This window comes from Myiozetetes cayanensis, unplaced genomic scaffold (assembly GCF_022539395.1).
Source record: "Myiozetetes cayanensis isolate MyiCay16 unplaced genomic scaffold, myiCay2020 scf2-11, whole genome shotgun sequence".
Classification (NCBI taxonomy): Eukaryota; Metazoa; Chordata; class Aves; order Passeriformes; family Tyrannidae; genus Myiozetetes; species Myiozetetes cayanensis.
The window spans coordinates 21506602-21534416 of record NW_026087411.1 but is presented as its reverse complement, the minus strand read 5'-3'; the positions used below and the strand labels follow the sequence as shown (position 1 = coordinate 21534416).

Genomic DNA, 27815 nt, shown 5'->3' with positions numbered 1-27815 from the left:
CTTCCTAGGGGTGTAATTAAAAAAAAAAAAAAAAAAAAAAGGTCGATCTGGCAAACTTCTCCTCCTCTCCTCCTCCTGGCTCACGCCCTCCTCTCGGGATCTCCGAGGCAGAACCGCCCCCTCCCGTCCTGCCCCGCGCCCGCCGCCGTTCGAAAGGGGACATGGCGGGTCCGGCCGTGCTGCCCGAGGAGTGGCGGCTGTACCTCGTCTCCTCCCGAGTCGCCACCTTCCGCAACTGGCCTTTCACCGAGGGCTGCGCCTGTACGCCCGAGCGGGTGAGCCGGGAGCGGGGGCGCGGGGCCGAGGGAGCGGGGCCGGGCGGGCGCTGAGGGGACCTTCCTGCCCTCCTTGTGCCCGCAGATGGCGGCGGCGGGTTTCGTGCACTGCCCCAGCGAGAACAGCCCCGACGTGGCGCAGTGCTTCTTCTGTCTCAAGGAGCTGGAGGGCTGGGAGCCCGATGACGACCCCCTGTGAGTACAGGCTGGTTTCCCTGGCCCCCTCCCTGACGGGCGCCGCTCCCGATGGCGGCTCCGCTCTGGCAGCGGGAACCTTTGCTGTCAGCCGAGGTGCTCGGCGGGGGAGAACAACTGCGTGTGGCTTGTTGGGAGCTATTGTCATCTATTTTCGCTTTTTTTCTCCCCCCTCTTTTCAGGGAGGAACACAAAAAGCACTCTGCGGCCTGTGGTTTTCTTTCCCTTCAGAAAGAGCCTGCTAACCTGACACTACAGGAGTTCCTTAAGCTGGACAAAATGCGAATAATAAAGTCCATTGTACGTACACAGAGACCATAATGTGTCTCCAACCCCCCCGTGATTTTGGAAGAGTTACTTAGTTTCTAGCCTTGGGATTGTTTAGCTGGACTCCTTGTTCCTTACCGCAGCGCTGCGGAAGTGCTTTGTTGCTTCCAGACTGGGGCTGGATGGTGTGCCCATTCCTGGCTCTCAGTCTCTGCTCTATGCGAGATGTAGCCTGAGTTCCCCTTGAAGCTCGATAATACTCTGTTTAGTGGTAGACAGTAACGTATTATTTTTACTTTCTGCAGAAAAAAGAGATTTCTCAGAAGATGACCGAGGTTGAAGATGCAGCCAAGAGCACACGTTCTAAAATAAAGAATCTGGCCTAGACTGCTGCAGCTTCGCACTTGCTAGTGACATCTTTCTTGTACTGTGGCACTGCCACTGTGACTGAATGGCCGTGTTTCCCGAGGCTGCTTCCAGACTGGCTGTTTCTGAGAAGCAAACTGGATTCTGCTTCGCTCACCTGAGTCTGTCTAGGAAGTACCTGGGGTTTGATATATTGCATCTTTTTCTGCAGTGATTCCTCCTCATCTTCCTGTTGGTTTTATTAAAGATTGCTACTTGTAGGTTTACTTGGGTCTCTTATTTTTTATTTTTATTTTTTAAACCCAGCTGTTTAGAGATATTGCTGTATTGTAGAGATCCTGGTAGCCCAGGTGCTAAAACATATTTCTGGCAAGAATTGACAAGCATTTCCATTTTTGTACTGAATACACCAATGCTTTTGGATATTTTGGGACATGAAAAGGGGAAGGATTTTTAAAAATCCTTCAGGGATTGAGGATTGTGGCTAATAACATTGAATTATGCCCAATCTTAGTGTGTCTTGTATCCTTGTAAACTTTTATTTGTAGTTGGCTGCTGCCTTGTGCTGATGCACATATAGGTAAAAGTTGAAGGCAGAACGGCAAAGTCATTTTGCTCGATTTTCTCGAGGAAAGGAATCTGACCTTTAATGCAGTGGGCTGCACTGAATGCAGTTTTAACATCAAAAAAGAAAATCAGATCATCAATTACAGCCAGCAGTGCTGTTGCCCAAGTGTCAAACTTTTTTAAGCAGCATTCATCAGGCGTTAAAGACATTTCAAAGACATTCAAATTTATTTGTGCCTGGGAAGGTTTGGTTTGTCCCTTTCTTTGCCCAAGTTTGGAAAGGAAATTTACAAAACAGTGCAGTCAGTGAGGAACTGTGCTCCGAACTGCTGGAAAGGAATAAGGGAATCTTGGAGAAAATACTTTACTGTTAAAGGGCCCAATTGGATTGTACAGGGTTGTGAATTTTGTGACAGAAATGAACGCACATGATTAGGTGCTCCCAAAGTCAAAGAATCTCCAGTTCTATTTTGGGAAAAAGGTTGTTGTAATAGCACGTTGATGAGACCAGCGTTCCCAAGTTTCATAAGTTTGTCCAGCGTTCTCTGTCTGACCTTATTTGGAACAATGAAATAACCTCATTATTTCCAGTTGTAACAGCCAAATCATATGCCAATTGCCCTTCTGCATTCTTCTTTTGTGTGTTTGCATTGCAGCTGTAAATAAAGAACAAATTGTTTTAAAATACTTAAATTCATTGCAAGTTACTGGACTTTGTGAAGTGGCTTGAAGGTAAATGCTGATGTGGAATAATTTCAGAATTTCTGGGTGCCTCTTCCTGCAGACCACTGAGCCTCAGGCTCTGGCCCTTCAGTAGTGCCAATTAAGTCTGGGCAGGCAGGCTGTGGGTAGCCTGCAGCTGAGCTAGAAACCCAGCTACAGTACATACCATAACAGGGCTCGGATGCACTCCTCTCCCTCTGATCCAAGCAGAACTGCCTCATGGAGAGCTGTGTTGTTGTGCCTGCAGAGGAGGAAAGAGCAATGTACTTAGTACCAAAGGAAAGTGCCGGTACATGTCTTAGCATATAAAACTAAGGGAAATGAATATGATACAGAATACACTAGAAGTGTGGTAGGCTTTAGTGAGGTTGAGCATATTAAGTGGATGGGGGAAGGAACTAAATAGAACAGCAGTTACAGTGTAACAGCAGTTACCAGCAATCTTCAAAGCTGCCAACTGAAAGGACTGTGGATATTCTCCTTGAAAGGAGCTCCTCAACTACAGATTTGTGTCAAGGGAGGGGTGGGAGGTTAGTTTTAAAATTGGAGCATGTGTGCTTTTTTTTTTTGGTAAAACTTCAAAATACCCAAGGCAGAGAATCAGTGCTCACTCACAGTCCCGACTGCTGGTCTATGTCGGCACCTCTCTGCACAAGGAAGGAGATTGCTTCTGTGTGCTTATTAAGGACAGCAACTGTGAGAGCAGGTTGATCCTCATCATTGATGCAGTTTGGGTCAGCTCCCTAGAATGCACAGCACAGGGAAAGTGAGCTGTTAAAAAAACTACAGATTCTTCAACTTCCACCTCGCTTTAATATGCCAATTCAAGTTGGAAAATGGGCTTTATGCTCAACGACAGAGAAATGTTTGTTCAGAGAAAATCAGAGAATGTGTTGTTCTGCTTCTTCATGTTTTTTCTGAAAATGTTTGTCATATCCTAGCTCAAAGTCAGAGTAAATGTATGTAACAGTAGTCAAATTAGATGCCACAGTCAGGGTGCACCTTACCCTACAACACAGCAAAAACTTAGAGATTATGCTTGCTTTTGCTATACAGAAGACTTGACCCTAAACTATAAAACTAATATATTTTGCTTTCTGTTTGGCCTTGACAAGCTTTGAGAAGAATGCCTTATGCACCCTAGAAATTTGGGGAGAACATATATAAATGTAAAATAGGCCACATCTTCTCAAAAATGCTCTTTCAATCTGAAGACTATTGCAAGATTGTTACCTCTGAAGTTGCTGAAGTAGCATACCAAGCTAATATTTATTCAGTAAGTGGTCAAAGAATTGAAAAGGGATACTTCAGCAAGCAATAACTTACTTCATTGAGCAATTGTTCTATAAAGGTGATTCTTCCTTTCCCATTTGGACCCAGTTCATCCAGTAGTTGTCTGGATTCTGTCTGGGGAGACACAGACTAACATTTCACATAGTGAACACATAAGTAGCTGGACCACATCCTGCCTTTGAGTAAAGGTGAAAAATGCACACAGTGGCTTGAATGCAATGTATCTGAGCCTCATTATTGCTAATCCATGACTCTTTTTTGGGAATGTCTTTTTGAATATGAGCAAGCGTTTGGTAACCCAGGCTAATACCTCACTATTGAGGTCTTGATTCAGCAAATGTGTCTGAAAAAGATTAGCTTTACATCAGTGCAGCTCTCCAGGGCTGTACAAACATTTGTTCAGCACAGTAAAAGTAAATATACTTAGGATTAAAATTTGAAGCTTCCAGAATTTGTGGAAGTATTTTATTTAAAAAATGTGTATGTCTCACAGAAGTTGGTTTACTAAATCTTAAACAAACAAACAAACTGTAAAACCTTTAATTTCTTCACAGGCTTCCACCTCCTTCTTCTCCAAGCATTTTTATCTCTGGACTCTTATCACAGAGCTATGTATCTTTCTCACCTGTTGGGCTGGCTAACTGTTCCAAGCTTAGATTAGTGTATATTTCCCTTTTGAAATTTTTCATGTCATTACTGACAATCCATTTACTAGGCTGTTCTTTCAGGAAGTTTGATCTCTAGTGGAAGTGAAGCCTTGCTTCTGGAATTAAACTAGGCCTCAATTGTGCTGACATCTCAGCTTAATGGGAAAACAGAGTTGACTTAAAAGCTTGTTATGTAGATCATCTTCTCCTGCCTAGTTCATAGACATACTTTGCCAGCAGCAGTAGTTCTAGCACAGCCAGCTGTACATCCTCGATAGTGTCAAACATAGTTAAGTCAAGGGCAGATGACAGTGCCTTCATCTGATATTGCTTCTGAAAAAAACCTGTAACAGAATCAGTCTCCAACAGTCTTTGAGCCTAAAGAGGTGTTGGTAAAATACAACAGGTTCAAACATGAGAGAAACAATCTAATAAAGCTCTTAGTAAGAAAAAAAATTAGTTACTTTCAGTTCTGTAATAAATGTCAGTTACCAATGTTCAGGTTTTATGTTAAGCTGGACTTCTATCCCCTGCCCCTAGTCAGGGTTCAAGTCCTTCTATTTTAACCCTTGAACACCCTCCTTCATGTTAGTGCTGCTCTATAAATATTTTTTCCTGTATTTGCAGAAGATACTTACAGAGAGCTTATCTTCTTGTCCTGTAAGTGTTCTTGACTTTGTTCTCTTTATTTTGCCTCTTGAATGGTAAAGATTACAATCATCTTTGCCTACCAGAAAGGAAAGCAAGTGTTAATTCAAAGCAAAGTCAGTATCCTAACTAGAACTTGTGGGAGAGGTCTGGAAATAATTTATCCCCAACTAAAGCAATATTTATCAGTTTTCCACATGAGAAAGTGATGAAATATTTGTTGCAGATCATACTGGTTTTAACAAAAGTTTTACACTTAACGCAGTCTGAAAAATCTGCTATTTTGAAATTAAGATTCAATGAAATGTGGAGTTTGGATTGGTGGTTTTTTTTCTAACTAGCTGCAGCTATTCAACAGTTTTGACTCAGATTCATGAATTGTTTTGTCCAAAAACCTTATAATTTTTCAAAGCAGTTTGATTTCCGAATACTTAAGAACAAGACTAAAAGATCATGAGTAGATATGTATAGCCATTGTTTTTAAGAGATATAATCTATCCAATGTGCAGGAGGGTTGATAAGGAAATTATGCAGCACATGAGGATGATCCAAGTGCCTGGAATCGCAGTCACATTATTAACACTCCAAAAAAACAGTTCCCAGTGCCATGGTTACCTCTTGCCAAGTTTCAGATTGGAAGCACAAACTGGATGAAACTTATATGGGAACTGAAGCATGTCAAATGATTCTATAGCAATTTCTGAATTCTAATGCTGACTTTACAACTAGTCGATTTAATGAAAATCTAAATCCAATATGAGATGCCTAAAATGCTGAGCTCTTACTGACACCAATGGGAGACGCAAGTTAAAAAACATCGTCTATGAAAACTAGATCTAGAATTAATGTATTTTATCATTTCTTGTCTTTGCCAAATATGCCAAAGCTGAAGTCCATGGCACAGCTCAGAAGCAGAGATAATATTGATATTTATGGCTCCTATTGTAAAAGAATATGGGAACCATCTAAAGTTTTATCGCTATAATAAAAAAAACTGCTATAAGCTATGGCTGCAGTTAACTGGTCTCAGCTGCTCTCTAGGGATGAAGGATTCACATGAATTTTTGACAGAGTCTGTATGTTACTTAAATCTCAGCTTGGACACATTCTGAAACTTCAAGATCAAGTTAAGCAGGCACAGAATATGCCAATATAGTAGTTTACCCACCTCAGTGTCTAAGCTTCCAAGCATTACTTCTGTATTCCTGACTGCTATATTTATGGCCTATTATAAGGACAGGGGAAAAAAATCTCACCAAAACTGGTCTGACTCCTATCCTTCCCATCTCTGACTTCTGTTACAGTATTCAGGTGATGATTGCTGAACTTCACTGGTTTATTAGTGTGAATATCCTGTAGAATCATCAAATGCAGGCAGTTAATAAGATTATCATGTACTGCTGTTATAATCTTGCTGTGGCACAAAACAGTGCAGTTTGCATATAGGCTTTTAATATCACTGTCAAATTACCACAAGACATTATCAGATCTGATTGAACTCTGCTTTGAGGCAAAATTATGTAGCAATTTTTTCTAAACCTTGTGATAGGTATTTGTTTTGAATTAGAAAAAAAAAAAAGGTGATACAACCTTACTTAAAGAAATGAAGATTCTCATCCAAATGAAAGTGTTTCTACCACTTGAGAGATCTGATTAACTCCTCACTTCTGAAATGATGTGATATACCTTTTCGGGCCCCACATCGCAAGGTAAGCTTGCTAAGTTTCTATGAAAGAGATATAATCTGAATTTTGGATTTTTGAAACAGTAGATTTTCATGTTTGAAACGCTGGAAATGAGGGTGGGTTTTGGAACATGGTAATTCTGGAGATAGGGATTCCAGGTTCTGAATACAGTTAACAGGAGCTCCAACAAACATTATCTCCAAACTATTGAAAATTACTAAGCTTATTTCTTAAGAGCACAATTTGCAGGCTGAAGAGAAGCAGGATCTTAGGGGTGCTAGAATCATCAAACAATATCAGATGAAAGAAAAATGTTAATATTAATAGCAAACTAACAAAATGCAAGATGATAGCAACATAATCATGAAGTCTGGCTTAATCAGATAAAGATACCTGTTCATCCTGCTCCAATAGAGGAAAAAAAAGGTTTTATTTCTCTAAAGTAAAAAGTTAACATCTTCTGAATAAAAGAATTTTTGTTTAAACCTGAATTTAAAATATATCAGCATTACACTTAGTGGTTTAATGACAGTTTTAGACCAGCTGCCTATCAACAGGCCTCATCCCCAGAACTGACCTTGTTAATAGCAAGAACGTAATTCAGTGTAATAGTGACTTCATAGTCATCCTCACAGATCGTAGCAGAATTAATCTAGAAGGAAAGAGCAGCCATTAGAATCTCTTGCAAAAAAATTAGACAGAAATAGTTTTAGGAATAAATCTTAATGCTGATGTTTCTTATGCAGCCAATACACAAAATCACATGTGGTCTTTGCCTACTTGTGATATTGTAACCAACACTTCCTGTGTAACTGAGAAAGGGGCAGGTGTCTTTTGAACAATTCAGAGTAACTGAAATGCCAAGTGAATCCAAAAGGTGTAATAAGGCTAAATTTCATGATAGTTCAGTCATTCTCCACTGAGATTTTGCAGCTGCATGGAACGCTGTGTCATTTTTGGGACTCCCAGCTCCAGGAGAATTGGTTACTGCTCTAGATACACCAGTTTGTGGAAACACAGTGTGTATTAAAATGTGAGCAACTTTGTATATCAATTCATTCAGACAGTCCTACTGGCAACAAGTTTATCAAAGTCATACAAAAATGTGCAAGGAGGATTATAAAGAAGTGGAATGAAGCTCACAAGCTTATATTGCAGCTGGTTGAAAATTTTGAGATAAGGTTTATTTGTTACATTTCTAATCCAAATGAAAAACTGAAAAAGCAGCATTAAACCCAGATAGTTAACATCTGTTTTGAACCATTTCTGTTACTTTTGGAGGCAGTGGTTTCAAGACAATAGAATGATAACAGGCTAAGAAGCAGCAGGAATAGCCTTCTCTAGGCAATTTTATTTTTTTTCAGGCCTATCCTTTTGGATCCTCTATCAAAGTAAACAAGTTGCAATGGACCTATACCCCAATTCTATTAAGCAGATATTCTAGCTATAGTTATACTACAGCTTCTGAACATATTGGTGGACAATAGGTCCCAGTGGATATAGATTCAGGTGTAAAGTATATCTGCTGGAGCCTCATCCCTCTCCAAAGCGTAACTTGACAAATGACAATTACCTTTCTGACCCCCAGTATTCATGAGCCTTTCTGTAGTTGCTTCTGTGTGCTAAAACTGGAGCGGGGAGGGGAAGGAGGGGTTGGCCGGTGTGTCACTTTAGTTAGGACAGGCTAAGAAATATTAAGCTTGAATTGTAACAAGGGAGATTGAGATCAGACACTGGGGAAAACGCTTCCCAGTAACTATGGCAGTTCAGGGAGTTCCCAAACCCACTTCTGCCTGCGTCCCACTTCCAGCTGCTCACTGCCAGCTTACTTGTGTACTAACACTGCTACCCCTTTTTCCCTCCAGAACTATTTTTAGCCTAGGGCAGTCACTGATCCTGTCCACAGGACTTTGCCACAAGTGATTGTGCTGGCAGCACCTAGAAAGCAATGTGAGAGGATACAGCTACCAAGGAAAGCAATACAGTACTGCAGCTGAATAGCAACAATAGCTGAGTGCAGGAACGGACTGCATGGGTCAATTGCAAAATCTCCATCGTTGATGAGTTTGAAAAGCCTCAAAGAGAAATATCAGTCAAGAACAGTTTAAACTGAGTTGATCCTCCCTCAGGTCAGGGACCAAATGTTCTCTCACACATACCAGTCCTATCTTCCAGGACTCTTTAGGAAGAATTTCCAGTTTGCACCTTCCTGATGTCACCCCGTTAATCATTTTAATGCAGTTTGGTGACTTCCTAAAGATTACATCTCCGGCAAGAAAGCAGTACTCTGTTCCTGTAAAACTGGTATAGTTCACACTAAAAGTACAGTGTAAAGCCAAAGAGAAGAGCTGCTATCTGCTGCTATCAGCCTGGAGCAGAGGCAAGCACATCATCAAAATCCCATTTCTAGCAGGGCTTATTTAACTGAGCAACTACATAGATGTCATTGATCTCTTCTTTTTCATGATTGTCTTCTGGGGGGTCCTATAAAAGCAGTTGAGCAAGGGCTTTCTCATTTTCCTTAGAGCTGTTAGGTGAAAGAATAGAATTAACCATAGGAAAGAAAGCAGAAAAAAAATCTTCAATAAAAGACTGAGCAAAAAATAGAACAACAAAAAAAGACAAATTACACACACAAACAGATTACCTTCTAAAGAAAAGGGAGTAATTTATTTTTCCAGTGTTTATCTAGCAGCCACAATAATCTTTTCATAACCCTTCATAGGAAGATATTACTCACAAGCTCCTTCCTACCTTTCCCATTCGAGGTTCTCCAATCAGTGCTCTGAATTCAAGGTTGTTCTGAGCATAGCTTCTAAGGTGAGCACAGACATGATCCAGCTGTTTTCTCCAGTAACCTGATCAGAGAGAGTTAAGCAGGAGAAAAATCCTTAAAATGTGATTAACATTTCTTCTAGTTAAGTGATGGAAGATTTAAAAGATGGTATAGTTTCACTGAGATTAAAAAAAATTGAATTTTTTTTTTAGAAAATTCATCTAATCAAGAAAATGAGAAGGAAGTTACACCCTAAAAAACCCCAGGTGAAATATTCATAGGTTATAATTCATCCTTAGGGCACCTTTATTCACAACAAAGTTATAACTTGGATGTTTCTTGGGAATCAAAACTGGTCCCACATGAAGGGAGAGTCTCACACTATTCCAGATCGTAAGAAAAGAAAAAAGTAAAATATTACATTAAGCAATTGTGTATTACTGAACCAATTTTTAGTTGTTTTGGAACAACTGACAGGTAACAATAAGCCAAATCTGAAAACTGCAGACACAGAAACGCAGCAGATACAGCATTCTGGTGCGTGTAAGTTATTTTCCAAATAAATTCCTTTCAATCGTATATGTGAGAGCTTATTGAGAGCTTAAGCATTTCTGCTCTTTTGCCTGTCAGAATCTCTAGGAGAGAGTCAGCATTCCTTTATGCAAATAGAAGGCATGAAACTTGGGAGGCTGAACGCCTCTGACCTTAAGTCATTTAGAGTTTTTTGCACCTCCTGTCCAAGCATTTTGGGAGCTACATTCCCTTTTCATCAGGGAAAGAAACAAAAGGACTTGTTCTTATTCTGAACTGATTGTTATCACCATCTGGCTAATTTGCCTTTTTTAGCATACTTATAGAAAGCAGAGAGTATGATTAATTTCCTTGTAAATAAATTGCGTAGGCCTGGTAACCTCCTTTAACTTACACAATGAAGCTGTTCTGACTTTATCCTTTCCTTTATGTTAAGTGAAGCCCCAGACAGTGTAAAGAAACCAAGCCAGAAGGAAAGTGCTGCTCTGACTTTTACAAGAGAAGGCAAGTGCACACAGGCTTTTGTGCTTGGAAGACTCTTTCAAGATCGAACTGGTGTGTCAAACTAAAACAGCAAGTCTTATTTGTTAAGCAGCTTTAAAGGACTATAAAAGTCCTTCAAAGGACTTTAAAGATCCTTAAAGAAGGATCTGCAGAACAATATATATTGTTCCTTGCCATGGTCTCACATGGTTAATACAAATAGGAAGTATTCATTAAAACATCTAAACTAGACTACTACGTGATGAGCAATCTATCCAGAGAAGTCAGTAATCTTCATAACTATCCTAGATCCCCAGATTTTATTTAAAAAAATCCAGGTGCTTAGAAACATATTCTTACATGGTTGATGTTTTATTATATCTCAAAGGATTTTTTGGCAGCACTGATGGAATACTTGAAGCCATGCTGCCAATAGTTGATTACACCTATATCACACTGATGTAACATTTTAAACTTTACTTCTTTGTAAAGTTTACCTGGTAAATGTCTTGGCTCCTGTTCAAAACAGACTGAAAGTAGAGCAAAAAAAGAAATACAGTACACATCAGAGGATTAGTGATTTGGTACTGCTGTTGTTTCCCCCTCTCTTAACTGTTCTGTTTTTTTTTTTTTTTAATCTTCACAAAAGAAAAGAAGGTTAGTTAATGGCTGATATGGTCAAGAAATAATAAACCTCCCACATCTTATTTAATCACTTCTATTTAAAAACTTTAATATCAAATTTTTGATACTACTTTAATTGAGGAAATAATGCTCATATTTGGCATATCTAAACATATCTAAACATATCTGAGTGACAGTGTACAGTCTTGTTGATACAGACAGTTTCAAGCCATGTACGCAGCTCAGCACCAAGGAAAGGACCAATATGAACTGACTGTAAGAGACATTTATGGATTTATGGAATGAAATGTGTTCCTCAGTCCTTGTCAGGGTCTAATGAAGAATACATTACACAGGGCAACTTCAACAAAGTTACTTCTGCTAAACGGATCAACAGAATTCAAAAGCAGTGCAGAATTTCTTCCGAACCTCTTCCAGTGACAGCAGTTCTCACTCACAAGTCAAGAGCTCTACTTCTGATAGAGTTATACAAATGTTCAGTGTTAGTTTACTCTTCTCTTGGCACTATTATGGGCCAATCCTGTGTTATCTCTGATGAAATTAAGCTTCCTGACATGCTGAGTCAAGTGTTGTATTTCCTACAGTGATGTCTAAGAGAACATGCCACATTTTAGAGCAAGGGAGTAGTAACACAGATTTTCTTAGTGATTATTTTAAAAGTAAGAGTGCATCTGGATACAAATATACAGACTCAAAAGAGGAATTTCTAACATTAATTAGCAATGTTTTCTACCCATTCTGATTAATTAATTAATTTCAATAGCAGCCTGAGGGGTTGACCATCTGATTGTAGAAGATATAGAGATGAGAAAGAGGAATAAAAAGTAACTGCTTCTCCAAGCAATGCTTTGATGCTGTAATGATTTTAAATTAACTTGTCCTATGGATTGCATAGCTGGACTGCCCTGTGAGATTAAAGACAATTTTGCAACTGGGCCATTTGTTAGATGCCTAATTAATACTGATGGACTGTCTTTAAGGGTTTGTGATCTAGAAAGGTGAAGTTGATGATTTCCCAGGATAGTAAAACTAAAACCTCTAAAAATTACAAGCATTTAATGACAGTCAAATCATTCCACAAACAATAAACTGACCACAAAACTCACTGTGAAACAAAGTTGTCTGCAATACTGATACAGTAGTCTATGAGTGGATAGACTCTTCCATGAGTGATGTAGATGTACTGATACCCTTGGGGGCTGGAAGGAAGGGTCTACAAGAGCTCTCAAAGTTTCTACCAACCCTATTTTTTGTAATTCTGTTAAGAATCCCTTTCTCTAGTTAAGTTTTCTTTGCTTCCAAAACTTCTATAATTAAGCTTCATCATATTTTCAAGAGTTATGATCCTCTGAGTTTTGTTAATTGATACTTCCTGCAGGTGCCATCACAGGTCTAACTGAAATTCAGCTTGTAGGGGCTGGGGAGCATGCTGGGAGGTGGGGTAGTTGTTCAGTGGTTTCCAGTTCAAATGCAGGTTATCTGCCCCTGCGTGTGATCTGAGGAAATCAAACTACTACCAAATTAACAAGGCTGCACAGGAGTCAGTAACCACAATTTTGATATAGCTGATAGCTCTCTTTTAGCTATTGATGGAGATTAGTGATTGAATTCTAAGGCACTGCATTTATAAGTGACTGTAAATGGTGGGAAGACAGACTAGTAAAGATCTAAATCAGTGTCGTACTGATGCCACATTCCATAGACTAATATTTTCAAGAAAGAACAAGGTCACACATTGTTTAGAAAATATAAAATCAGAACTTCTAACCTTTTCCAGGACTAATGGCTGTCAGGAGAGGCTTATGATCATTCATCTTTTCCAGCTTTTCTTTCTGTGAAATCAACTCAAGCTCCTTCTTTTCCAACTGTTTGCTAGATGGGTAAAAAAGTCCTATAGTTTGGGTTCCTTTATCTTCTCTTTCTGTTAGTTCTGGCCTTGATTTGGTCATGGAAACAGGATGAGGTTGCCAGGTAACTTGAGTTTGTAATTGTTTAGCCTGGGGGGTTGGAGGGGAAGGGAAAGTCTAAGTCATATAATTAGATATAATTAAATGGCTTACAAGCATAACTTAACTAGAACAGTACACAAAATTGTAAAGGAATGAAAAAGCTAGTGGGAAGAATCACTAACAATTCTTGATTTTAATTACCAGTCTGTAAGAACAATACAACTTATCACAAATATTCAAACAAAATCAAAATGCTTCACAATTGCCAGGAGACACGTATGCTTTTGTAGGGCAAAAAGCTGGTCTTGCTAAGTATTGTGGCCTTTCTTAAAACAGAGTTTTAAAAACACTGTTACATTTGTATGAAGGAATACCTTGTATCAGCATGCCACAAGTAATTCAAAACTAATAGAATAAGCTTAAAGAGCTACGACTTTTGAAAATCTGATTGTTTCTCACTTTCTATTTAGGATGACGCTGGATTAAGGCATAGGGCTAACACTGCTCTTCAGTGGAAAGCAAAACAAATGTATCCTTCGTTTTGCTCTCGTCCTCTAAGACTGCAACATTGTCTCAGGGAAATGAATGGAGCTGTGCCCGCAATGGACCAGCCTTTCAGTTGTCTTGAAACCTGGCTTTGAAATACTGTGTGTCTTACCTCAGAAGATCCCAGTGAGTCCCCAGGATCCATAAGACTGCCGTTCGGAGAGCCCTGCCTTGATGGGGGCTCTATGTAAACACCACAGGATGTGCAAAAACGAGCGTACGGCTGGCTGCTTGTACCACACTTGAAACAAGTGAAGTAGGATGGAGGAGGTCCAGGCTGGAAAGTTCAATGCAACACTTGTCACTAGAGAAGCACACGATGCATGGTTCAGGGATGATAAGAGCAGAGGAATTAATTAAAAGGAAGTAAAATACCACTCCCTAAAGATCAGGAATATTAACCAGGATACCAGATTGCTACTACACAGGTAGTTGCAAGACAGTAAATCTCTAGATACCTCAGCGCCCCCGCTGGTCTAGTGGTTAAGGGTGCGGCGCTGTCACCGCCAAGGCCCGGGTTCGATTCCCAGTCAGGGACATTCCCTGGGCACAGAGCTCGTTAGCCCTGTAAGGCAATCCATCTACATCCTGAGGACCTCGCTGCCACCGTCCAAGCTCGCTTGGCCCCGGCAGATGAACCTTAGGATTAAAGGGTGGGCTCAGTTCCGCGCACACTGTGTCTCACCTAAAAAAATCCAATGCGCAGGCTGGAAGGTGTAAAGACCTTACCCGGATCTTCGCTCGCGAAGACTGGCCATTATTATGAAGGCAAACATTTTTTCAGACAGATCTAGCATTATGGTATGTTCAGTTTTAACATACACTTTCAAAATTACTTATTTTATTTGACAAAGCCCTGTAATTACTAGTCTTGTGCTCTGATACGGAATACTGACTGGAATTCTTTCCAGTTCAATTCTATCACCACTCTCACCCCCTGAATTCCCTGGCACATTGCAGGACCAATGGTTATTGGATATAGGATAGTGTTTCAAATTTTATATGCACTCAGCTAACAGTAAATAAATTCTCCTTGAGCGTGCCCTGAGGTTGAAACACTACAGAAGGGGAAATTGTTTGCACAAGCTCTACTGAGCAGCAGTTAAGTACTCGTCTTTACCCAAGTTAATGAGATCTTCAGCCAAAATGATTGCATGCATCATCTCATGTCTGTAATTGCCTGTATAGGTGATTATAGCACAGTGTAGTTACGGGAATACTTGCATTAGGTTAGCCTATACATTAACCTTTGATGAATAAGTTGCTTTGGCTGAGTACAGGGCTGATACATCTCAGCTTCTGTCATGAGCTGATGCCCTTGACCCATGGTAATTTGTTAACAGTTCTAAAACCTTAAGTCACTGACTGATGTGGGGTCAGGATGTCATCTAAGCCTTTCATTTTTTCTATACATGTGCTCTAAGCAGGTATCTTGATAATAATAATAATCTGTCTATTAGCTGACAAGAGTGTTGCAAAGAGAAGTCTGAAATTGCTGCAGGTCACAGATAAGTAAAATCAGATTTGTACACACAAACATCAAGAGCACATGCCTTGGCTCCACACCAGTCACAGAAACGGGCATCACACTGGTTCACACGATGGCATTTTGAGCACGAAACTGTCTTCCTTTGCTGGCTGTGATAAGGTGGGGGGGTGTCTCCTCCAAACATAGGCTAATAAAACAAAACAAGCATTAGGGAGAAAATGCTGCTTATGAAGAAAAGCTCACAAGCCTAATAAGGGGAAAGATGAAGGCAAGCTACTCTGATAACACAGAGTAATATGCAGCCTCACAGAATTATTGCAGCTAAGAATTATTGCAACTTAAAATGAGCAACAGAGTGGCTTGGATCTAACTTATAATTTTTTTTATTACAAAACCATGGTAAAATGTGGCATTAATTAATTTGAAAATATTCTTAGCAGAACTAGTACCAGAAAATAAAAACCTTATCAATGGTGTCCTTTCAGACTATGTATTTATTGATAGGCCCCATGTATAAGTACAGTTGAAATTAAGAGTGAGGGTTCTCTGCTGATAATCTTACATTTTCAAATCCAACACACAACAGCTATTTTAATTTGTACATTCCTTTTTAGTAGTATGGCAGGGGAAATGTGTTCAGGCAAGGAGTTTTCTCACAGTTTGGAATTTGCTGTATAAATATTCTTTTTGCACTCTTTTACCTCATGCAAGTTATATATTACCTTGGTTTTCTACTACAATTAACTTATATGGGTAAGCAAATAAAACAGGTTTTTCATCTGAAACTGCTAGAGGTTAAATATAGGTCCCAGTTAGGACAAATAGGATTTAAAACTGCTTTGTAAGATTTTGGTTCAAGGGTTATGCAGTTTGTTTTCTCTACAAGTCAGGAATATGGATAAGCAACAGAACCCAAAGAAAATTATTTGTATTACACCACAACAGCAAGTAAGCAAACATGAAATAGCCCTATTTTCATCTGTGGCCCGCATTTCAACTGGAACTATGTACTTTGAGGGTTCAATTGGAAGATAAAATTTACAAAGGCACAGGTCTAAATGTCTTCTAAATCGATACTATTTAATAGTCATTAATAATAACATCAACATTATTATTAATTATTCATAAATTACTAATGATTATCACTAATTAATCTATTTTATTAGTAAAATGTCTGTAATAATTCTTAGCAAGCAATTAACTTTCTCTCTTAGCTTTTACAGGTTTCACCATTCAAGATATGAATGCTCCATATGCCTAACTACATATGCAGCTACATCTTAGTGTCTACATTCAGCGAAGCAGCTAAACATATATTTGTCTAAAGTAAGTACAGAATCCTACTGAAATTCACTTTGAAATGACACTTCAGTGGCTACACAAGAGACTTTTGCCTCTAGCAACAGGCAGTTTTAGAACTCAGGATGTTATCCATTATAATCAGATTTTAACTTGCAAATCATTATTCTTCTCTCATTTCTGTATTTATCACAACCTGGAGAAGTGAAATGTACCATAAGATTTCCATACAAGACTCTTCAGAACTGAAATTAAAATTCTCCTAAGGAAGCAAATGAGCAAGTTAAATGGGGAGTTGAAACAGACAGCAACTTAAGGGGTAACATTTACTACTGCTTTTCTCACCTCTGTGCAGAGTCACAGCCAAATACAAGCATACTATGTGCTGTATGCACATAGGAGATGCAGTAAAAGGAGATAAAAATAATGTAAAAGTGGAGATAAGAAAAATAATGTAAAAGCATATTTTGTTTTCAGAAAATAATTGAAATCAGTGTGAATGTTCTTTCCTCATGTACATACTTAACTCTTCTATTGCAAATGAAAATAATCTGAACAGAAACAAGAGACTTCTTTGGAGTCAAGACTACCCATTTTCTGAGAGCCTTTTGAGCTTACTCAATGGCATTCATAATGCTGACTTCCACAGGAGAAACTTGAAGGTACATGATATACTTATGTTTAGCTGGGCATTTGTGATGGAGCATCTGTGGCAGTACTGGGCTTGAACATGACATGTGGGAGGGAATCTCTGCCTTTGTAACATAGGGACACAAGAATATAACTTCAGTTTTCCAAAGATAAAGAATGTTATGCTTTCATTTCATCGATGCAAGAAACCTTACCGTCTGTATTTCAGGTAGTTTGCTTTCACAAGTTGCACAGTGTTTATGGTGAAGAGGATTTCCTGTGCCACACACCTGACAAATTACTTTACCCTTTTAAACAGAGAAAGAATACATTTCACATAGTATTTGAAAACTGTGAACAAGAAAAAGAACAAGAGGACTTGATCTTACAAAGTGCTGTAGTTATTCAGCCCTGCAGACAGAAGAGATCCTTAAACTCTGTGTTGTAGGTTTCACACTTTAGTTAGGTCATATTGCCTGGTCATCATAAATCTGCGTATCTTGGGGACTATTTTTTTTTAAACTATTATATAGTTTCCTCAGGAGATCCAGTATCAATACCTCCAGATATTTGTATACATTAGTGTCAGTTTGCTTAGTCACTACACTCACACAAAACAATCCAGTATCTGCAAGGAAAATTATTAATAATATAATAACAGTTAATAATACAATACCATCATACTACGAGGTGCCTTAAAATATCCTTAAAAGGTCTTAGCACAGTCACTATTAACAACTGAGTTTCTATCAGGACTAAGAATAATGAGACTGCTATGTTGATTGTTGCCACCAAATAGTTCAGGTCTGCCTTTGCACCTATATTAGGGCTACCATAAAACATTACATTTGGGCCAGTGTGCATAACCTACTTGTGGTGGGTTGACCCTGGCTGGAAGCCAGGTGCCCACCAAAGCCGTTTTACCACTCCCCTCCTCAGCTCGACAGGGAAGAGAAAATATAATGAAAGGCTCATGAGTTAAGGGTACTAATTACTGATTGCTGTCATGGGAAAAAAGAACTCATCTTGGGGAAATTAGCTGAATTTATTACCAATCAAATCACAGTAGGATAATGAGAAATAAACCCAAATCTTAAAAAACACCTTCTCCCAACTGCCCACTCCTTCCCAGGCTTAACTTTACTACTGATTCTCTACCTCCTGCTCTCCTCAAGAGCACAGGGAAATGGGGAATGGGGGTTACAGTCAGTAAACCCTCCTTCCTTCTCAGAGGGAGAACTCCTCATAGTCTTTCCTTATGGGGACAGCATGGGGTCCTTCCCAGGGGAGAGAGTCCTCCATGAATGTCTCCAACATGAGTTCTTCTACAGACTACAGTTCTTCATTAACTGCTCCAGGGTGGGTCCCTTTCCAGAGGGTGCAGTCCTTCAGAAACAGGCTACTCCAGCATGGGTCCCCTGTGGAGTCACAAGTCCTGCCAGAAAACCTGCTCCAGCATAGACTCCTCTCTTCATGGGGCCACAGGTCCTGCCAGCAGCCTGCTCCAGTGAGGGCTTCCCATGGGGGCATACCTGCCTTTAGGCATTCACCTGGTCCAGTGTGGGATCCTCCATCAGCTGCTCCCCCATGGACCTCTGTGGGCTGCAGAGGGACTGCTTGCCTCACCATGGTCTTCACCATGGGCTGCAGGGTAATCTCAGCTCCTGTGCCTGGAGCTCCTCCTCCCCCATCCTTCTTCACTGACCTTGGTCTGCATAGTTGCTTCTCTCACACATTCTTACTTCTCTTGTCTCTGGCTGCAATTTGCTCCTGTGCAATAACTTTTTTCCCCTTTTTTAAGTATGTTATCCCAGAGGCCCTACCAACACTGCTTTTTGATTCAGCTTTGGCCAGCAGGGGGTCCCTCTTGGAACCAGCTGGCATTGGCTTCACTGGACAAAGGGAAAGCTTCCAGCAGCTTCTCAGAGAAGCCCTTCCTATAGCCCCCCACCTCACTACCAAAACCTTGCAAAACCAGTGCATTCCACCCAGCACCTCTGTCAATCTGATAATTTAAGAATTATCATTAATTATCATTAAAATCCACATTACAATCAAAATAACATCATCACAACACTGAACGAAAGTGGACAATTTATGCACTATCTACCCCTCTTCCTTTCACTGCAATTACAACAAGGGAAATTCCCCATGATCACTCCACTCTCTAACACTGTGTGGTTCATGTTTTGTCCGTTACGTCTTCCAATTACTATCCTTATCTCAAATTCCTCATGCCCCACGTAGGGCACCAAAAAGGACTGTGATGGATTGACCTTGGCTGGATGCCAGGTGCCCACCAGGCCACTCTATCACTCCCCTCAGCAGGACAGAGGAAGAAAATAAGATGGAAAAAACCTCATAAGTCGAGATAAAGGCAGTTTACTAAAGCAAAAGTGAAGGTCATGTCTGCACAAGGAAAATTAAAAACTCAAAGACTTTCTGTTTCCCATCAGCAAGTGAAGCCTAGCTACTTCCTGGGAAGCAGGGCTTCAGCAAGTGCAGAGGTTGATCTGCAAGGTAAATATTGTAAATAATGAATGCTCACCCTACCCTTCTTCCTCCTTTTTCTTAGCTTTCATATCTGAGTTGATGCCATATGGCATGGAATTTCCCTTTTGTCAGTTTGGGTCAGCTGTCCTAGCTATGTTGGCTCCCAAGATTTTGCCCACCCCCTGTCTACTGGAGATGTTGGAGAGACAGTGCTGGTGCTTGCCAGCACTGCTCAGCAGTAGCCAAAACACCAGTGAGTTATGGAACACCTTTCCAGCTGCCTGTGCAAAGCACAGTACTGTGAGGGCTGCTGTGAGGAAAATGAACTCCATTTCAGCCAGGCCCAATACAGACATCACGCTGGTAACTGCCTCAGATTATGAATCTTTTTTGTTATCTGATTAGTCTTCAGATAGTAATTTCTTTTCATCATCCTTCTCCTTCCGAAAACGTTTGCTTGCTATTACCACAGAATCCCACTGAATGGCTGAGGTTGGAAAGGACCTCTGGAGGTCACCTGGTCCAATCCCTCTGCTCAAGAATGGCCACCTAGAGCTGCTTGCCCAGGCCACATTCAGATGGTTTTCAAATATCTCTAAGGATAGAGAATCTACAACCTCTGTGCAGGTGCTCAGTCACCATCACAGTAAAAAAGTGTTTCCTGATGTTCAGATGGAACCTTCTGTGTTTCAGTTTGTGCCCATTATCTCTGGTCCTGTCACTGGGCACCACTGGAAAGATCCTGGGTCTTCTTGCACCCTCCCTTCAGGTATTTATATACATTGATAAGATCACCTCTGAGCCTTCTTTTCTCTAGGTAAAGCAGTCCCTGCTCTCTCACTCTTAATCATCTCTGTGGACCTTCACTGGACTCTTTCCATTATGTCCATGTCTCTCTTGTACTGGGGAGCCCAGAACTGGACACAGCACTCCAGATACAGCCTCATCACAGCTGAATAGTGGGGAAGGATCACCTCCCTTGACCTGAGGGCAACACAATTCCTAGGGGCTTTGCCTCTGCATATTCTTCCCAGGTTACCTGTCCTTTCCTTCCAGCTGGCACCTTCTGTATATTTCCTTTTTATATATCTGAGTTTTGACAGACATTCCTTGTTTATTCATGCAAGACTGCTGGCACTTCTGCCTGTCTTCCAGCTCATAAGGACGGACTGCTCTTGATCTTAGAGGAGGTGACCCTTGATTCACCTTAAATCATCACTACCTTTCTTGGACCTCTCTTTCTGCAGGGCCTTATCCCATCAGACCTTTTCAAGCAGATTCCTGAAGAGGTCAAAGTCTGTTCTGAATTCCAGGGTTTTGATCTTGCTTTTGTCCCTGCTCTTTCCTCTCAGGGTCCTGAACTCCTGTTTTGTGGTCACTACAGCCAAGGCTGTCTTTGACCTTCACATCTCCAAGGCCTTCCTTCTTTCTAAGTATAATATCCAGCAGAGCACCCTTCTTCTTTGGCTTCTCAACCACTTGTTGAAGGGAGTTAGTTGTCTTTGATATTTTCCAGAAGTGCCAGACTGCTTATGCCCTGCTTTGCTGTTCGTCCAGCAGATATCAGGTGCCTAAAATCTCCCATGAGGACCAGGGCTTGTAAATGTGAACCTACTTCTAGTTGTCTGCAGAAGGCCTCACCTGTTGTTTTTTCCTGGTTAGAGGGCCTACAGCAGACACCCACTACAATGTCACCCCTAGAGGTGACATTGGATCATGGAATCATCTAGGTGGGAGAAGACCTTTAAGATCATCAAGTCCAACTGCTAACCTAACATGCGAGCCATTGCTCCACACTCCACTGCTACATCATGTGCTCTTCACCATGCCTTACTGAGCTTATGTGGTTCACCTTTAATCTTTATTTCCAGTCTAGGTGTTTTCATTCCTACTAACTCTCAAAGCTCTCATAATGTAATTATACAAAGCCAAATTGGATCAAAATGTTTGTAATGAAGTCACCTGTTAGAAAAATGCATGCCAGGAGTTAAATCACTTTTATGTTACATTTATTCTCAATTACCTTTATGCAGGTGCTGCTTTGGGGCTGGAGCTGTGGAGCTATTGGTGACTCACATACAACGCAAGTGGGTGTATTCATTGGCACAGGATGTTTGCATTCAAGACATGGTGCCATCTGAAGAAAAAGCCACAATGCAGCATTTTAAGGACCACAATGAAATCATTAAGGTTATAATGAGATTTCAATATTTTCCTATCTGGAGTCTATATCAGCAGCAAAGTCACTTGAAACAAAGAAACTGACAGCAACTGATGCTGATATTGATCCTTAAAGATCAAAGGCTATTGAGAAAATATGAAGACATCTGGAAAGACAATGCCAGAAAGGTACTAAGTTAATTTTCAGTAAAATTAAAATGCTACTATAAAATATGTACAGGTAATTGAAATCCTCCTAATTATGAACCTAATCTAAACAGGTGGGGAATCTTCTCAGTCATTACTTAAAACTACAGCACTACCCCAGGCAAGATGTCTTTCTGATGATACAGGAAAAGGAGACACACCACTGACTTTTTAGATCAGGTTATTATCTCCTGGGAAGGGCTTAGACAAGACAGTTACAGGCACCACTGCAAAAACTTGGTGCTCTTACATATGCTCACACATGCCACCATTTAAGGTTTCAGGAATATTAGATGGATCTTCTAAAGCTAAGACATAAACACTAATTATTAGCTAACTAACTGCATTAGTTAGCACTAGAATAAGACACACATTCAGGTCCTGAAGATGCAGTGGTTGTTATTGCAGGATGAGGAGGAATTTGAATTTGTCCTGACACAGGCAAATAAAACACAATTTACTTTTTTGTTGTTTTCCCTATTAAAAAACATGGCACTGGAAGAAATCTATGGTTAATTTTGCCCATTATTTGAGAGTTTCATCGGCTCTACTGCTAAAGGTATTGAGCAGAACAAAACAATTAGAATAGAACTTCCAAATGAAAGTGTAACTAAGTAATGGGTTTGCCAGCATTGAGTGTGTAACTTGCAGAGGATATTGTTTACTCCAAAGAGGATGTGTTGATTATTATGACATCTTGCTGACCTGCCTTCCTTCAGGGAGTGGGAAGCAATGTACTGGCACAGGTGGGATAGGAGATCCACATTTCTGACAGAAGTGAGCCAACGGATTAGACAGGCGAGGTGCAGAACAGTGTGCACATCTGAAAATAAGACCAAACTGGCTGAGTTTGTTTTAGTATTGCACTGCTGTCTAATAATTAATAATCTGGAACTTGTTGTGACAGGACTTAGGCCACTGATTTCTTGGTTGTGGTTTCCAAGCTATGATGGTCTACCAGACCATGCCCCAGTATTCATCATATGAAGTTCTGAATTCTAAACAGTTTTGCAGAGTCGAAAGCTCTCTGGCTGCTATAGAATTTCATACTTTCTTCCTCACCATGAGGAGGTAAACATGTGAAGTAAACAGGTCTCCTGACACGCAGTCTGTATCAGGCCTCACTGCTGCACCATGGGGAACCACTGATGTAGATCACAGAACCCTTCCAATACTGATAAGCATTAATATTCTGAGAGACTACTCCAGCGAGCAGTTTTCACCTACAGCAGTAAGGGTGTACTATAATTTGAAAACACAGTTTATCCCCTGACCCTACAGGTCTTAGAAAATTTTTTTTAAGAGACGATAAGACAGATGATACCTGTGTATGGTAAAATGCAAATAAAACTACATTTAAGAGAAAGCCTTACCTAGATTATATTATTCAGTTATGAGCCAGCGTCTGTCTTTGCTTTCGCAATGTTTATAGAGGCCCACAGTATTACCAACCTGCTTGCAAAAGGCTCAGACACTTTCCAAAGGACAAATATGTTAAAAGAAGAAGTCACTTACTTAAGAAAATCTGTTTCCCTCTGGATCCTTGACACCTGCGTGCTTGCTAAGCTTTTCCGGCTAGTCACTGCAGAAGAACTTGCAAACTGAAATAAAGTTACTTCTTTAGCCTTTAGGAAGCAAATATTTGTAAAATGCATATAATAGCAGCAAAATCAGCTAAAGATGTTATTTGAAACAACAGGAAACAGTGCACTGAAATGCACTGCTCTAAGGAGCATTCAACTATACTTGATTCCCCCATTAGCTGCATTAAGGACCCACAGCTTCTTCCAATAAAAATAAATCAATGTCTTGCTATTTACTTTCATGACAGCACTACTGAATATTGAGTTTCAAATATTAACTTGACAACATACAGCAGTAGGCATTTGCTAATTGCGCATTCAGTAACATATCAGAAGAGCATTAGAATGAATGTCAATTTTCTTTGCCTGGTTTTGTCCATACTGATAACTGGAAACTGCTTTGGGCATTCCTACTCTAGTATGTCATTACCATTAAATTTAAATCAGGACTGTAAAATACAGACAAAGGCTGAGAGATCTGAGAAATTACAAATCTTAACATCTTCATTTTTTTAGACCTCTGTCCTGATGACAGTCTTACACAGTTTTCTTCAGCACCCCTTTGCTTACCTGTAATGACTCTGTTGGTGGTGCTGAGACAGATTCTTCTCTGTACTGTGTTGTTCCCAAATGACTGGCAAGGAGCTGTGGTCCTTGCAGGGACCTGTGAGAAGTCTTTCTTTCTGTTTCCAAGATTAAAATTACAGTCCTGTTACTCCACTGTCATTCGCTTCATGCAGGTAATATATATCTTAACATGAGTATCACATACTCTTGCTAAGCATATTTAGAAGTGTATTTGACATCCAGATTTTGGGTTTAAATAAGCATCATGGAATTACAGGAAATTGAACTAGAAGAAACATCATGTATCTCTGAAAGAGCTTACTTCTGTATTTTTCTTTTTTAAAGTTTTATTCCTTCCTTCGTGCTCAAAAAACCCCCAGCTCCTAAAAGTAAATTAATGAGTAAACAGTAATACAATTCCCTGCTCTTAAACAGTCCCATTGCTATTGCCATTGCCATGGAACAACAGACTTTATCTACTGCAAAAATCTGGGTCAAGCTTTAATTTCTGCTTTGTGTATTTATTTTGCAAACATAGTAAAGAATTCTGTAAACGACTTGCAATCCCATCAATTTAACAGCATTTTCTGGCACAAAGAGAAATACAGACTGGTCCTTGTTATGTTGCTGAGAAACTAATGACAGTTTAAGTTTTTGAGAAATAATGTGAAATTTATGGAAGGTAAGTTTGTTCTCTATTTGCAGTGTTGAGAAGAGGATGTTTTGTCTTCCGAGATGGTTTTAAAATTACCCATATGATACGAGAGGAAAAGGTTACACTATTTTCTGCTATAACAGAAGACTACCTCAGTTTTACGAAGTAATACTATACCTTGAAAGTCTTGGGGTGCTTCACCCCAGGCAGGCTTGATTTCCACATTCAGTCCATTCTTCTTTGGTTTTGTAGTAAACATTCCACCTTCCTTATTCTAAAATGTAATTCCATTTTAATTCCAGATAAATTTTTGCTTTTGCTCTAATCCTCTCTTGCTACATATCTAAGCTATTTATTTTCAATGCAAGCATTTGAAAAACTTCTATTATAAATGTATTTTTAAGATATTTGACACAAATTGTTCATAAAACACCACTGGGAAAAAAAAGGTCCCCCTGAAATTTTAATATTACAAAAAGGGCCAAAGCAGCAAAGATAGAGAGACAGAGAAAATAAAATATATTAATAGTATAGGCAGTTTAATCTCTAAGTAACATATATATATAACATTTTATATTCACACAGGAGGTTACAATTGCTAAAACTTACCTGTGTGGCTATATCTTTTAGAAAATTCTTGTCATCATCTTCAACAGAGAAAAGGATGTTTGGTTGCTTGTACTCTACCAGAAACACCTTTGTTACGACTGTGCTCTTCCTGTAGTCCCTGAAAATGAACATTCACAAAGCTATATACCTGCCATAAACCCTTGTGCATCAATGAGCTACTGATGAACATGGCTTATTTGGTTGAACATCTCTTCCAAGCTTGCCAGTTACTATTTCAGTTGATAAGTATAATCCTGGGCAATATTTAGTCGATAAAAAAACTTAAATGTGCTAATACTTGTTCAATTACAGCAGTAACATTGAAATTGCTGTAAATGTGCAACCACTCAGGATAAAAACATATTGGAAACAAGTGCCAGCCTAGGTAGTGATAAAAAGAAAATACACATAGGCCTAGGTTTTGCATGCCTCTGCACAGGGAATATAATGTTGTTATATTCCAGCACAGATGCAAATGAAGGCTACCTGCAGGTGCATGAAATTAGTTTGGACAAAATCAGTGGTTGTGCAGCAAAATCCAGTTTTCTTTTTATGTATTTTTGGACAAAATCAGTGGTTGTGCAGCAAAATCCAGTTTTCTTTTTATGTATTGTATTTTCACTTTACCCAACATTTTACTTAAGCTGCGAGGTTTGGCATTCTGTGATCCTTTGGGAGAAATTAAGCAAGTTCCTGGGAAGACCAGCTTCCATAAAACCGTTGAACCACTGGATGACCCCAGAAAACACTATACTTCCTCTGGTGTTTCTGATGATCACACCCAAAGGATGAGCTCTAAGTACAGTTCATGAGCTTCTCACTCACAGCCTCTGTGGATCGTTGGCCTACACCCACAGCCCAGGAGATGAACATCCAAGAGATAATTCAATCGCACAAACACTTGATGGATAAACAGTATTATGAGAAAGCAGTGTCAGTGCAATTCATAAAGATCACTTCGATTGCAAACTGGCTGTTTGAAGAGGCATTTCTCATTTGCAAGGTATGGAGTGCCTTAAACAACATGGCTATAAGCTATGACTGAGATATCTGTCCACTGCCAAAACAGGACTAAAATAGATAAGTTACTTACTTTGTAACCGCCAGTGCCTTGACCATTATTTTCCCAACTGGTAATATGATAGGACCCTTATACTTAAAAGTGTTACACTCTCCATAGCCAGGTTTCCTAATGAGTTCTGGTTTACTTCCATCTAAAGTGTAATAAATAGAGACCTCAGGTGTATCTGAAACAGAGAAAGCAATTATGCAAACTGTATTCAACTTTGGAAAAACAAGCTCTGCAATCCAGAGTACTCACTACTGTGCTTGATTTTTGTCACATAAACAAAAAAAACCAGTTCCATAAATGACTGAATGTTTGGGACCAAAACCGTTTATGCCATGAAATAGCAGTTACTCATTAGACACAATTTCATTATAAGCAACATTTCTTATATCAAAGTAGCTGTGCAATGGTTTTGTATGAAAACATTGCAGCAGCTTACTCGTTCCAATGACAGAAAAGATGTTTTCTGCACAGTGAAAGGTGACATTTTAAAACATGTAAGGAAAACATTGAGGGTGAACCTGGCACACGATATTTGCAAGTACTGTTTTTACAGTCTAAGTAAAATGCAACAGCTTAAAACTTTGACCTTGGAAGCAATTAAGAGTGCTAACACATATAACTTGTATGTCGGTAATATTACTTGAATGCATAAAATTACATGCAGGTATATTTGGCGCATCAAAGGCTGTTAGTTAATTTTGTAAGTTCCTTAATGAAACGGACACCCATAAAAATCAATTAAATGTGAACAAAAGTATAGAGGCTAAACATTTCAAATGAACACAGAAATAAAGGTTTGACATGGAGTCAAAGGTCTTATTCATACCTGATTTTATTTCTATGAGAGTATTTGTGTCTATTTCATGTTTAGCCTTCCCTGGAAGAGGGATTCGAAGTGGTATGACCTGAGGAACTGAGACAGAGCCAGCTGTCATTTTTCTCAACGGCAATCTTTAAAAGAGAAAAATAAAAAGGCAGACAGTAATTTTTCTAAAGAGAAGAATGCACTGAGAAATACAGTCTTTTAACATGATTCCTTGTCCTCATTCGTTTCTCTTAAAAGAGAGAACACCGGATTTTTAAAATGTTGTCATTAATATTTCCATTGTTTTCACATTGAAAGGGGCAACATCCTACTTCCAACTCAGTCTCCTGTTGCAGAACTGTGAACAGAACTTGAGATGAATACTGTGAGGGAGACTCCACAACCTCTCTGGGCAATCCGTCCCAGTGCTCGGTCACCCGCACGGGCAAAGAAGTTCTTCCTCACGTTCATGTGGTACCACCGAGAACAGCCTGGCTCCATCCTCTCGACATCCACCCACCGACTACGGGCGGACCGGATCTTTACCCGACCCGAGGAGGCTGACAGCTTTTCCCTCAAGGCCCCGCCTGCTCCTGGCACACCTGGACCAAGGCACGCTGTGCTCCGTTTCAGCCTTCTGGGACCGCATC

The 27815-nt window shown here is 39.8% G+C and overlaps 2 protein-coding genes across 3 annotated transcripts; one reads left to right on the top strand and one right to left on the bottom strand.

The window, feature by feature from the left end:
• The first annotated feature begins 136 nt into the window (after positions 1–136).
• On the top strand, positions 137–2363 carry BIRC5 (baculoviral IAP repeat containing 5). Its single transcript, XM_050314548.1, has 4 exons — positions 137–275; positions 361–470; positions 653–770; positions 1043–2363. The coding sequence occupies exons 1-4, from the start codon at positions 162–164 to the stop codon at positions 1121–1123; spliced, it is 423 nt and encodes a 140-aa protein (XP_050170505.1). The 5' UTR covers positions 137–161; the 3' UTR covers positions 1124–2363.
• On the bottom strand, positions 2187–27311 carry DZANK1 (double zinc ribbon and ankyrin repeat domains 1). Of its 2 annotated transcripts, XM_050314538.1 has the most exons (20): positions 27187–27311; positions 26382–26535; positions 25289–25406; positions 24857–24953; positions 24028–24140; positions 23390–23475; positions 22580–22697; positions 21531–21644; positions 17230–17322; positions 15150–15272; positions 13709–13873; positions 12870–13098; positions 9421–9524; positions 7244–7318; positions 6238–6334; positions 4972–5060; positions 3720–3800; positions 3009–3136; positions 2560–2634; positions 2187–2326 (listed from the first exon to the last, which is right to left on the bottom strand). In XM_050314538.1, the coding sequence occupies exons 1-20, from the start codon at positions 27293–27295 to the stop codon at positions 2194–2196; spliced, it is 2301 nt and encodes a 766-aa protein (XP_050170495.1). In that variant the 5' UTR covers positions 27296–27311; the 3' UTR covers positions 2187–2193. The 2 variants fall into 2 exon arrangements, with proteins under 2 accessions (XP_050170495.1, XP_050170496.1); XM_050314539.1 differs by lacking the exons at positions 2187–2326; positions 2560–2634 and having other exon boundaries at positions 3010–3136; positions 3720–3796.
• Between the last annotated feature and the right edge of the window lie 504 nt (positions 27312–27815).